The sequence below is a fragment of the Podarcis liolepis genome (assembly GCF_965112155.1).
Source record: "Podarcis liolepis genome assembly, chromosome: 3".
Lineage (NCBI taxonomy): Eukaryota > Metazoa > Chordata > Lepidosauria > Squamata > Lacertidae > Podarcis > Podarcis liolepis.
This window is the reverse complement of record NC_139557.1, coordinates 123488365-123501860: the sequence shown is the minus strand read 5'-3', so window position 1 is coordinate 123501860 and position 13496 is coordinate 123488365. Positions and strand designations below refer to the sequence as shown.

Sequence of the window (13496 nt, the reverse complement as noted above, 5' to 3'; positions counted from 1 at the left end):
CCAGATGTTCAGTTGACATCTCCTGTCTTGTCCTTTGAATCCATCAGTTTGGCTCCTACCTTCCAGAGCAGCAGAAAACAAGCTGGCTCCATCTTCCGTGGGGCAGCCCTTCAGATATTTCAGGAGAGGTCTCATGTCTTCTCTTCTCCAGGATAATTCTACCCTACCTGAAAATGCACCTTTTCAAAACCGCGATCGCGAACAGTGCCCCAAAACATGTGTCTTAGGGCCCTACATGAGCACAGCCCTGAAAAAAAGCACATCTTCTCAGCTCCTTAATCTCTCCCAGGTCACGTGACTCACACGTGAGCACAGGCAGGAAGACTCACAACTCAGTTTGGGGACTCAAGATGTTGCAGAGCATGACATTATATGTGAGGTGCAGTGCCCCCATTGATTTCCAGCACATCCCCATGATAGACTACATGGAACTGGCGGAAATGTCTGGCAGAATCCGAGACCAGGGAGAAGAGTCGGTGGAAGAAGATTGGAAGAAATTTAAAGACTATTTGCAGAAATATTGTAAAATTAATGAATGTTAAAATGATGTTGGATTGAAATGAAACGGCTTTAGCAATAAGGTTAAAAAGAATATGTAAAAATGGATTGATAACTAGATGAAAATACGAAGTTATAATATGTTAAGATATAGAATTAAGATAAAAACAAAGAGGGAAGGGATTTGCTGAATTAACCACGTGAACTGGAATACAAAAAAGGGAGGTGTGAGGAGGTCAGGAAACAAGTAAATGAAAAATAAGACATGAAAATATTGATTTGTTTTTAATTGTTTTTTACTTTTCATGTATTTTGTCTTTGTATTTTTGTATTTTTGTATCTTTTTTCTTTTATTATTGTTATTTTTTTCCTTTATTTTTTCTTTTTAATTCTGTAACTTTTTATTGTCTGTAAAATTTTAATAAATATCATTTTTTTAAAAAAAAAAAAAGATTTCCAGCACATCCCTAGCTTATGGGAGCCATCAGATAATGGAAATAAGGGTGCAGATACTGGGTCCCGTACACACAGAGACTTTGCACCTGCCCATTAGGGGAAATAGGAAGCCTCAAACATATATTTTTAGATGTCCTGTTTATGTTGAGATTCATAGAGACACCGTTGATCCTTTGCTGAAGAGGCTCGCCGATCTTTCAGACAAGTCTAAACTTAATTCCCTCCTCTTAGGCAAAGATCATAAAACGACATAGCTGGTAGTGAGATTCTGCGCCCAGATTTGTAGGCACAGATCACCCTCTAGAATAAAATAGCTTACTGGGAAAATGCTGAAGTTGCCCTTTGGGGTGCCTCAGGGTCAATTTCTTATGGTAGCCCAAATCTCAGCTGTACAGGTGACTAAACTGCGGGAGGCAGTGGAAGACAGAAGTGCCTGGCGTGCTCTGCTCCATGGGGTCACGAAGAGTCGGACACGACTAAACGACTAAACAACAACAACAACATGTTTATATCTCAATTTTAACTCATGAGCTATTGCTGCAATCTGCTCCGATTGTATATTTTATCTTTATGAATGCTGTTTTTATTGTGTTATGTTATGTTATGGTCTTTGACTGTAATATATAAATTATTATTACTGGAAATAAGCTTTTATGTTTTGGGGGTGAGGGGGAGAAACTTCTAGCCATCCTATCCTTAGCCTGGAGAAGAGGAGGTTAAGGGGTGATATGATAGCCATGTTCAAATATATAAAAGGATGTCACATAGAGGAGGGAGAAAGGTTGTTTTCTGCTGCTCCAGAGAAGCCGACACAGAGCAATGGATCCAAACTACAAGAAAGAAGATTCCACCTAAACATTAGGAAGAACTTCCTGACAGTAAGAGCTGTTTGACAGTGGAATTTGCTGCCAAGGAGTGTGGTGGAGTCTCCTACTTTGGAGGTCTTTAAGCAGAGGCTTGACAACCATATGTCAGGAGTGCTCTGATGGTGTTTCCGGCTTGGCAGGGGGTTGGACTCGATGGCCCTTGTGGTCTCTTCCAACTCTAGGATTCTAGGATTCTATGTGAGAAGCAAGACGCTGAGCCTGTTTGGATGCCAGACCTGACTGGACCACATGGAGCTTTGAATGAGCACCAGGAATCACTCGGTGATGTGCCTGACAGAAGCATTAATCCACATCATCCTCTAACCAGTCTGGATTACTCAACCTCCCAAATTCTCCCAAGCAGCAGACCTGCTAATCGATATTATTTGCGGTGTATCTGAAACGCCCTCAGGGAAGAGAGAGGGAGAATATTTTTCTTATAATCCTCACTCGCTCCCCCTGCCAGCTGCTCCACCTCACCTCATTGCCTCTCCAGCCCAGCAGGGAGACAATTCTCCTGGCTGCCAAGGCTGCTTGCTCCTTCGCCTATCTGTCACCAGGCCCACCAGCTGAAGAACGGCCTCATTAAAATGAAGAAGCATTTAGGGCTAGCTCCAAAAGGTGCTCTCTGGAGCGGAGGCGCATTGAGTCATCCTCTGCAACGAGGCGCATGAAAAGTGTGGGGGCACCTCTAACATTTGTTTGCTACCTGCACAAACTCAAAAGGTCATCTAATTAAGCGAAAAGCTCTAAACAGCCTCAGCCAAGTAGACCTGAAGGAGCGTCTCCACCTCCATCGTTCTGCTAGGACACTGAGGTCCAGCTCCGAGGGCCTTCTGGCGGTTCCCTCCCTGCGAGAAGTGAGGTTACAGGGATCCAGGCAGAGGGCCTTCTCAGTGGTGGCGCCCTCCCTGTGGAAGGCCCTCCCATCAGATGTCAAGGAAATAAACAACTGACTTTTAGAAGACATCTGAAGGCAGCCCTGTTTAGGGAAGCTTTTAATGTTTGATGTTTTATTGTGCTTTTAATATGCTGCTAGGAGCTGCCCAGAGTGGCTGGGGAAACCCGGTCAGATGGGCAGGATATAAACAACAACAACAACAATAATAATAATTTTGGACAGGGATCTTTACTAGCGATTCCTGCACTGCAGGGCTGGACTAGATGACTCTACAGTTCCACGGTTCTATGTGCTTGGGAGAAGCATTAATGCACACCAGCCTATAACATGCAACCAATTTAGATTACTCAAACTACCAAGTTAAGAACATAAGAATATGATGGCCCCTACGTTGGATGTCTTTAAAAGGGGATTTCGACAGTTCAGTCCTACAGAAATCGCCTGTGGTCACCGTCCCTCTGCCCAACTTACATTGCAGGGCGGTTGCAAAGGCGAAGGAGAAAATGAATAGAAAACTCTGATTACGTATTGAAAATGGCTATGGAAATAACAGGCAACAATGATCACCTCTGGGAATCCCCCAAGCAAGGCAGGAAGACAGCAGCCTCCCCTCTCTGCTACTGGTTCCGAGCAGGCGGCTCTCAAGGGTAGACTGCTCCTGCCGGTTGAGGTTCATCTACGAAGCTCTTGGAAGAAGTCAGTGTGGTGTAGTGGTTAGATTATGACCTGGGAGAGAGCAGGGTGGCAATCCCGTTTGGCCATGAAGCTCTCACTGGGTGACCTTGTGTGCGTGTTGTTGTTGAATTTACAGTGGTACCTCAGGTTACATACGCTTCGGGTTACAGACGCTTCAGGTTACAGGCTCCGCTAACCCAGAAATAGTGCTTCGGGTTAAGAACTTTGCTTCAGGATGAGAACAGAAATCGTGCTCCGGCGGCGCGGCGGCAGCAGGAGGCCCCATTAGCTAAAGTAGTGCTTCAGGTTAAGAACAGTTTCAGGTTAAGTACGGACCTCTGGAACGAATTAAGTACTTAACCCGAGGTACCACTGTATATGCCGCCCTATACCCAGAGGTCTCAGGGCAGTTCACAGAAAAATCCGAAATATAAAACCACAAAATAAAGATTTTTTTTAAAAAAAAACTTAAATACCCCCCCCCCAAAAAAACACACCCACATTTTAAAAGGGCATAGGATGTCAATCAAATCCAATAAATCAAAGGCGCGGGTGTAAGTCACTGCCTCTCAGCCCAGCCTACTTCGCAGGGGTGTTGTGAAGATTAAATGAGGAGGGGGGGGCATATATACCGCCTTGAGCTCATTGGGCGAAAGGTGGGATTTAAATGCAAGGACATATATCAGAAACTTAAGCCCTGCTTGTGGGATCGCTCGAAGCATTGCTGCGAAACCAGGGTGGACCTGATCATTCCGCAGGGCTCCATAAGAGCAAGTCATCATTCCCCACCGACCCAGGCGCCTACAGAAATGAAACCAGCAGCGCCGAATCCCCTGTGCTTTGAAGGGGGGGACCCCGATACGGCAAGCAGGGCTCAGCCTCAGAATTTGGGGACCCTCCTCCCTCCGACGCGCCAGCTAGTTGTGTGTGCTGCAGCCTGAAGGAGCTGACCTGTAAGAGATGCGCCCCATTCCCGAAATCTCCAGAGCAGCAGTAGCTGGACCAGACAACCCCCTTCTCCCCCCCTTCTTCGTAGGGTGCAGCAGCTAAGCGGTTAACCGCAGCCAGCTGTAGCTCCAGCCGCCTCTGGATGAAGGCAGCGTGGAGAAGATGCTCCTCCGTTATCCCTGAGCCATCCGCCAAGTTGCGCGCGGCTGGAGAGGCTGCGAAGGAGCGCGGCTGCTGCTGCTGCTGCTGCAGTAGCAAAGGATGGAGGAGGGAGGAGGGGGTGGCGGCGGGGGGGCCCAGGGCAGAGGAGAGCTTTGCCGGTGAGCCAGGATACCAGCCGGAGGGTTGTGCCCAGAGAGAGAGAGAGAGAGAGAAAGCCAAGCGGTACTTTTCTGCGACAGCTCCTGAATAATTGAGGCAAGCGAGCGGCTTGCAGCGCTTTGAGAAGCAGCTGAACCGTCACACGGCTCCGGGTCGCCGCTCCTCCTGGTCCAGGGAGGGAGGAGACGCCGACGGCGGAGGAGATGCGCCCTGACTGGCCCGGCAGAGACCAGCAGAGGATGGCAGAGCTCTGAGCCCCCAGGATCAAGACCACCGCCGCCACTGTCCAACCCTGCCAGTCTGTCGTAGCTACTGGGCTGCCTCAGCATCCCCACCGGCAACATGGCTTTGGTGGTGCACCTGAAGTCGGTCACTGACCTGCGGGGCAAAGGAGACAGGATTGCCAAAGTAGCTTTCAGAGGTATGTCCGCATGTGGGGACGGCGGCTGGTACGTAGGGGGCGCTGGGCTGCAGGCACAGGGTCGGGGGTCCTCTGATGGCAGCAAAAAGTTCTCCGCAGGGGAGTCGCTTTGGGGCTGCAGGAGCAAGGACAGGGCCCAGGTGAGAGGGGCTCGCTCACCTGTCTGCCGCCGGGGCAGCTCCAACCTGAGAAACTGGGGGGGCTCACGCCATCATTTTGCGCATGCCAAAGTTGGCTGGAGTTGATTTTCTTTTTTTAAAGGGGAGGATTCTGGTGGCTCCAGTTAGTCGTGGCTGTGTGGCCTCCCAAAGAATCATAGAATTGCACAGTTGGCAGGGACCCCCAGAGTCATCTATTCCAACCCCCTGCAAAGCAGGAATTTGTTTGCCCAATGTGGGGCTTGAACCCCTGACCCCAAGTCTCATCCTCTACCGACTGAGCTATCGCATGGTAGTCATGTTGCCCAAGTGGCTTATATAAATTGAGACAGATGGAGGAGGGAAGACTTGTTCCAGATTCTTGCGAGACCCTTTGCAAAAGCTCTTATTTATTACGTATTTATTCTGTTGCTGCCGCACCTTTTCCTCCGTGGAGTTCGAGGTGGCTTGCATTCCTCATTTAATCTCCACAACATCCCTGTCAGGTGGGTTAGGCTGAGAGTGAGTGGCCAGCCCCAGGTGATACTCCGTGAGCTCTATGAGCCAAATGGGATTCGAACCCACTTCTTCCCCAGGTCCTAATCCGACACCCTCACCAATACACTGGCTCTCCCCACATGGAGGAAGTCGCAGTTGCTGAAAGAGCCAGCTTGGTCCTTGTGGAGCAGACAGGTCAGGGTCGCATCCTGTACCACAACTGGGGGGGCGGGGCGGGAGAAGGTGACACAGGAGTGCCCTGCCCCTCTGCCTGGCTTCAGATTCTTCCGCCGAAACTGCTTTCACGAAGAAAGCAGCAAGCAAGGAACAGAGGAAGGAAGCGATTTGATACTGAGTCAGACCGTCGCTCTGTCTCCTTTTCTGCACTGGCTGGCAACAGTGAAAGTCTCCAAGGTTTCAAGTTGGGATCTTTTCCCAGCCCTAACCCATGGGTAGGCAAACTAAGGCCCGGGGGCCGGATCTGGCCCAATCGCCTTCTCAATCCGGCCCACGGACGGTCTGGGAATCAGCGTGTTTTTACATGAGTAGAATGTGTCCTTTTATTTAAGCTGCATCTCTGGGTTATTTGTGGGGCCTGCCTGGTGTTTTTACATGAGTAGATTCAGTGCTTTTATTTAAAATGCATCTCTGGGTTATTTGTGGGGCATAGGAATTCGTTCATTCCCCCCACCCCCAAATATAGTCCGGCCCCACTGTCTGAGGGACAGTGAACCGGCCCCTTGCTGAAAAAGTTTGCTGACCCCTGCCCTAACCAGAGATGAGGACTGAATCTTTGTGCATTCAGAGCTGCTGCTCCAACCACTGAACTTATGCACCTTCCCCTAGTAGCCTCCGAAATCCGGCCTTTTTCCTACAGTCTCTCCAGATCTAGTGAAACTCCACTGATCACTTCCCTTATTTCTGCAGTCAATAAGCAACGCCGTTTGTTCCAGCCAGCCTCTTGGGCCCAGCGAAGAGTCAGTGTGGTGTAGTGGTTAGAGCACTGGACCACGACCTGGGAGACCTGGGTTCAAATTCCCACTCAGTCTTGAAGCTCGCGGGATGACAGTCGCAGCCTCTTACCCTACCTTTCAGGGTCGTTGTACAGATTAACTGAGGAGAGGGGTGAACCGAGGACTCTTTGGAGAGGAGATCAGTTGTGGGAGATCAATGCAATAAAACCAGTGTTTTGTGTTGATCGTGGTGCTGCTTTTTGTATTTTTGCAGGGGTTTTAATGTTGTTTTCAATGCTATCTTCATTGGTGTTCTTTGCTTACTTAAAACATTAAAAATGTTTTAAGTAAGCAAAGAAATAAATAGCAGAGCCCAGACTGGTGAGACACAATTTAAGAAGGATGTTGACAAGTTGGAAGTTGTGCAGGTGAGGGCAGCCAAGGTGATCAAGGGTCTGGAAACTAAGTGCTGTGAGATACGGTTGAAGGAGCTGGGTATATTTAGCCTGGAAAAGAGGAGACTGAGAGGAGATATGAGAGCCATCTTCAAATATCTCAAAGGCTCTCGCATGGAAGATGGAGCAAGATGCTCTGGAGGGTAGGACTCGAACTCATGGCTTCACGTTACAAGGAAGGAGATTCCGACTAAACATACGGGGAAAAACTTTCTGACGTAAGAGCTGTAAGACAGTGGAACGGACTCCCTTGGGAGGTTGCGGACTGTCTTTCCTTGGAGGTTTTTCGGCAGAGGTTGGATTGTCATCTGTCTTGGATGCTTTAGTTGAGATCCCAGAGATTGTAGGGGGTTGGGCTAGATGTCCTTCAGGGTCCCTTCCAGCTCTGAGATAGATAGATAGATAGATAGATAGATAGATAGATAGATAGATAGATTTATTGCGGCCATTGGCCCATATCGAAAACAATACATCAGAATTTATCCATAGACAATACAATTTAAACAGTTCCAAGTTAAAACACCCATATAGAACCAATTTTACTTCAGTTAAGTAAACACTATACACAATAAGCTCCCTCTATGTAAACCGCCATTCAGATCCATCAGATTTTGGGGGGTATGCGTCTTAGTTCTGGCACTTATTGATGGTTCTTAAGTTTAGCTAAGCTGTCAGAGACATACAGTGATCCATTTCTCCTCTTTTGAAATAAAACATTAATCAGGTATCTAGCGACTGCAAGGGATCTACTTGTATCTTCGTCGTTTAATAAGTATATTATTTGGGCTTCCTGAGGACCGTCAGCAATTCTCAATAAATATGGGGCCAGAAACTTGGACCCAGCTCTGAGAGTCTATTATTCTTTGCTTCTCTGCTTTTATGAGGCATCCCTGCTCCCCAGTGCTTAAATCTAGACACTAAGAGAACTAGAAGGAAAAGGCACCTTGTCCCTTTTTTCCAACTCCAGCCCAAAGTTCAGAGCCCAGACTTACCTGGGGAGGTGCAATACACAGAACCTCGGACTCTCTGCAGGCACAGCCTCCGCTCTGCCCCTTTCTTGTGACTCTCCTCTAACACAACCTTTGTGCATGAATGTGTGTAGATTTCACCACGCAGCTGTTGCATCCGATGGCATGCACACATGTTCCAAACACATCGCCTACTCTGGCAGGGTGCTCCAGGCATCCACTGCACGGAGCGATAATTTGAGCTTTTAATTCTGCAGCCATTGCATCGGCAATCCTCACCTGTGAGGAAGGCCAGCAGTCTTGTGACGCCCGCCCTGTGGAATGCCCTCCCATCAGATGTCAGGGGAAAAAACAGCTATCTGACGTTTAGATGACATCTGAAGGCAGCCCTGTTTAGGGAAATTTTTAATGTTTGGTGTTTTATTGTGTTTTTAATACTTTGTTGGAAGCTGCCCAGAGTGGCTGGGGAAACCCAGCCAGATGGGGGGGTATTATTATTATTATTATTATTATTATTATTATTATTAACAACAACCTCATACTGTAGGGATGGTTCTGAGGGCAGGCAAGACTGACTTTGCGGTGGCGTGAGATTCGGACTGGGCACTTAGCAGCTCATGCTGAGCTCCAATATTAGCTTTCATAGAATCATAGAATCATAGAATCATAGAATAATAGAGTTGGAAGAGACCACAAGGGCCATCGAGTCCAACCCCCTGCCAAGCAGGAAACACCATCAGAGCACTCCTGACATATGGTTGTCAAGCCTCTGCTTAAAGACCTCCAAAGTAGGAGACTCCACCACACTCCTTGGCAGCAAATTCCACTGTCAAACAGCTCTTACTGTCAGGAAGTTCTGGACACAGTACTCCAGGTGAGGTCTGACCAGAGCAGAATACAGTGGCACTATTACTTCCCTTGATCTAGATGCTATACTCCTATTGATGCAGCCCAGAATTGCATTGGCTTTTTTAGCTGCCGCGTCACACTGTTGGCTCATGTCAAGTTTGTGGTCAACCAAGACTCCTAGATCCTTTTCACATGTACTGCTCTCAAGCCAGGTGTCCCCCATCTTGTATTTGTGCCTCTCATTTTTTTTGCCCAAGTGCAATACTTTACATTTCTCCCTGTATGGTTCATCTTGTTTGTTTTGGCCCAGTTCTCTAATCTGTCATGGTCGTTTTGAAGTGTGACCCTGTCCTCTGGGGTGTTAGCCACCCCTCCCAGTTTGGTGTCATCTGCAAATTTGATCAGGATGCCCTTGAGTCCACACCCCCATCAGCACCAAACAGCTTGAGCTGCTGTGCTGTTTGCAGCATAAGAATAAATTTGAAAGTAATTCCCACCTCTGGAAACCCAGCAAGGGAAGTGGGCAAGGCTGGCCTCTCAGAACACTGGTTTCCCCTTCCATGTCCACTCTAGGAATGTTGTAAAGATAAAGGGACCCCTGACCATTAGGTCCAGTTGCGGACGACTCTGGGGTTGCGGCGCTCATCTCCCTTTATTGGCCGAGGGAGCTGGCGTACAGCTTCCGGGTCATGTGGCCAGCATGGCTAAGCCGCTTCTGGCGAACCAGAGCAACGCACGGAAACACAGTTTACCTTCCCGCCAGAGCAGTACCTATTTATCTACTTGCACTTTGACGTGCTTTTGAACTGCTAGGTTGGCAGGAAGTCTGTGGGTTAGGGACTGTTTTACTCTGACTGTGCATGAGCCATGCAGGGATTACAGGGTACCAAATCAATCAATCAATCAATCAATCAATCAATCAATCAATCAACCAATCCCCTGCGGAAATGTGCCTAGGGCTGCAGCCCAGAATGCGCCACTTGTGACTCTGAACAGGGCATACAAAGTGAAAGAGAGGCATATTCTGAAGTGCATTTTCACTCCAGCTAAGGTAAGGTTACCAGATTTTTTCAATGAATTCAGGGACACTTTTCAACTTCAATGGATTTTGTTGTTGTTTAGTCGTTTAGTCGTGTCCGACTCTTCATGACCCCCTGGACCAGAGCACGCAGGGCCCTCCTGTCTTCCACTGCCTCCCCCAGTTTGGTCAAACTCATGCTGGTAGCTTCGGGAACACTGTCCCACCATCTCATCCTCTGTCGTCCCCTTCTCCTTGTGCCCTCCATCTTTCCCAGCATCAGGGTCTTTTCCAGGGAGTCTTCTCTTCTCATGAGGTGGCCAAAGTCTTGGAGCCTCAGCTTCAGGATCTGTCCTTCCAGTGAGCACTCAGGGCTGATTTCCTTCAGAATGGAGAGGTTTGATCTTCTTGCAGTCAATGGGACTCTCAAGAGTCTCCTCCAACACCAGAATTCAAAAGCATCCATTCTTTGGCGATCAGCCTTCTTTATGGTCCAGCTCTCACTTCCATACATCACTACTGGGAAAACCAGAGCTTTGACTATAGGGACCTTTGTCGGGAAGGTGATGTCTCTGCTTTTTAAGATGCTGTCTAGGTTTGTCAAAACTCCATGGACAAAGACAACAGTGTGGGATTTAGGCCCCCAAAAATAAATAATGGGGGGGGGGGAAATATGTGCAGTGTGTATGGGAATTCGTTCATTTCCCCTCTCCCCAAACTATAGTCTAGCCCCCAACAGTGCTTGAAGAAGAGTGAACTGGTGCCCTGTTTAAGAAGTTTGAGGACCCCTGTTTTTTAAAATTTTATTTTTAAAGTTACATTGCCTTTTTTGTTTGGCGTCCTGGGCTCCTTTGGGAGGAAGTGAGGGGACCTTAAATGACACTGATTCAAGTCCCACACTGACCAGTTCATCTCCACATCGCACCCCTTATATTAAAAAAAGACCAGCAAGTCTGCTTTGCAAGTGTGCCAAAAGCAATTTAGTTCTGCATCCTGAATTGGCTGGCATGTGACTGAATCCGACCCGGAAATAGTGAAAAATCTAGGAGCTCTCTCCCTGCGTGCCTCTGTTTTGCACATAATAAAATGAAATCACGTATAACCAGCAGGGCTGCTATAGAACTCTGATTAAAAGGAGACAGCGGAGTAATTTCAGAAGAAGTTAAATAACGCCGTACAAGGAAGCTGCAGAGATAAGAGTGAAATTCAATTTATGTGACTTTCGCTGGCGCTTCAAACATGCTTCTAATCTCAGCCTCTGTGCAGCGGCTGTAAATTTAGCAGCTCTGAGCAGGAAACCCTTCTCTTGGGCAGACAGAATAATACAATCATAGGGTTGTAGAACTGGAAGGGATCCCAGGGGTCATCTAGTCCACCCCCTGCAATGCAGAAGAGATCCTGGAGAAGAGGAGGTTAAGGGGTGCTATGATAGCCATGTTCAAATATATAAAAGGATGTCACATAGAGGAGGGAGAAAGGTTGTTTTCTGCTGCTCCAGAGAAGCGGACACGGAGCAATGGATCCAAACTACAAGAAAGAAGATTCCACCTAAACATGAGGAAGAACTTCCTGACAGTAAGAGCTGTTCGACAGTGGAATTTGCTGCCAAGGAGTGTGGTGGAGTCTCCTCCTTTGGAGGTCTTTAAGCAGAGGCTTGACAACCATATGTCAGGAGTGCTCTGATGGTGTTTCCTGCTTGGCAGGGGGTTGGACTCGATGGCCCTTGTGGTCTCTTCCAACTCTATGATTCTATGATCCTGGCAGGTGGCCCTACAACCTCTGCTTGAAAACCTCCAAGGAAGGAGAACCCACCAGCTTCCGTTCCACTACCAAACAGCTCTCACTGTCAGAAAGTTCTTCTTGATGTTAAGTTGGAATCTCCTTTCTTGTAACTTGAAGCCATTGGTTTGAGTCTTTGGTTCGAGTCCTACCCTCCAGAGCATGAGAATAATAATTGAAATATACTTGGAGTCGAGAGTGGATTTCATGCTCTTTATTCAGCTCATAGTGGTGAGGAGGTGGAATGGAAGTTCCCCCAGAATGTCTGCCTTATATGCATTATTTACACAATGGGTCACACGTGATTGGCTAATTCCAGGATTCTCCTGTAGGCCAATCAGGTTGCGGATTCACTTCCACCTGGAGCTGGATTGGCTGGCTCCTGTGGACCAATCAGACTGCTGCATTTTGGATCCTATTCAACTCAGTAAATAATAATAATAATAATAATAATAATAATAATAATAATAATAATTTATTTATATCCCGCCCATCTGGCTGGGTCTCCCTAGCCACCCTGGGCAGCTTCCAACAAAGTATTAAAATACAGTAGTCTGTTAAACATTAAAAGCTTCCCTAAAAAGGGCTGCCTTCAGATGTCTTCTAAAAGTCTGGTAGTTGTTGTTCTCTTTGACATCTGATGGGAGGGCGTTCCACAGGACGGGCGCCACCACCGAAAAGGCCCTCTGCCTGGTTCCCTGTAGCTTGGCTTCTCGCAGGGAGGGAACTGCCAGAAGGCCCTCGGTGCTGGACCTCAGTGTCCGGACAGAACGATGGGGGTGGAGACGCTCCTTCAGATATACTGGACCGAGGCCATTTAGGGCTTTAAAGGTCAGCACCAACACTTTGAATTGTGCTCGGAAACATACTGGAAGCCAATGCAGATCTCTCAGGACCGGTGTTATGTGGTCTCGGCAGCCACTCCCAGTCACCAGTTTAGCTGCCGCATTCTGGATTAGTTGTAGTTTCCGGGTCACCTTCAAAGGTAGCCCCATGGAGAGCGCATTGCAGTAGTCCAAGCGGGAGATAACCAGAGCATGCACTACACTACTATGGAGAGGCAGTCTGCGGGCAAGAAGGGTCTCATCCTGCATACCAGATGGAGCTGATAAACAGCTGCCCTGGACACAGAATTGACCTGCTCCTCCATGGACAGCTGTGAGTCCAAAATGACTCCCAGGCTGCGCACCTGGTCCTTCAGGGGCACAGTTACCCCATTCAGGACCAGGGAGTCCTTTACACCTGCCCGCCTCCTGTCCCCCCAAAACAGTACTTCTGTCTTGTCAGGATTCAACCTCAATCTGTTAGCTGCCATCCATCCTCCAACCGCCTCAACACACTCACACAGGACCTTCACAGCCTTCACTGGTTCCGATTTGAAAGAGAGGTAGAGCTATCATCCACATATTGATGAACATGTGACCGCCCTTGAGATATTTGAAGATGCCTCTCATATCAACTCTCAGTCTCCTCTTTTCCCGGCGAAACATGCCCAACTCCTTCAACTGTTCCTCATAAGGCTTGGTTTCCAGACCCTTGATCATCTTGGTTGCCCTCCTCTGAACATCTTCCAGCTTGTCCACATCCTTTCCAAATTGTAGTACCCAGAACTGGATACAGTATTCCATACCATAAGACTTAGGAATATCTGTGAACATATTCACCCCCCCCAAAAAAACCCTCCCTGATTCAACATACATGCTATGATATAATTCATACTGGCATAGATCTCCCGTTCTTTGACTGTCCCAAA

At 47.9% G+C, this 13496-nt stretch overlaps 1 protein-coding gene across 18 annotated transcripts in view; it reads left to right on the top strand.

The window, feature by feature from the left end:
• The first annotated feature begins 4388 nt into the window (after window positions 1-4388).
• Window positions 4389-13496, top strand: part of OTOF (otoferlin) — a 202662-nt gene continuing 193554 nt past the window's right edge. For 8 of the 18 annotated variants that reach the window (XM_083493990.1, XM_083493978.1, XM_083493987.1 and 5 more), the window contains exon 1: window positions 4390-5086. In XM_083493990.1, coding sequence (XP_083350116.1) covers window positions 5008-5086 — 79 coding nt within the window. In that variant the 5' untranslated portion in view covers window positions 4390-5007. Of the gene's footprint in view, window positions 5087-13496 lie in introns of all 18 variants that reach the window. The other 10 variants (XM_083493981.1, XM_083493988.1, XM_083493982.1 and 7 more) reach the window with 3 other exon arrangements.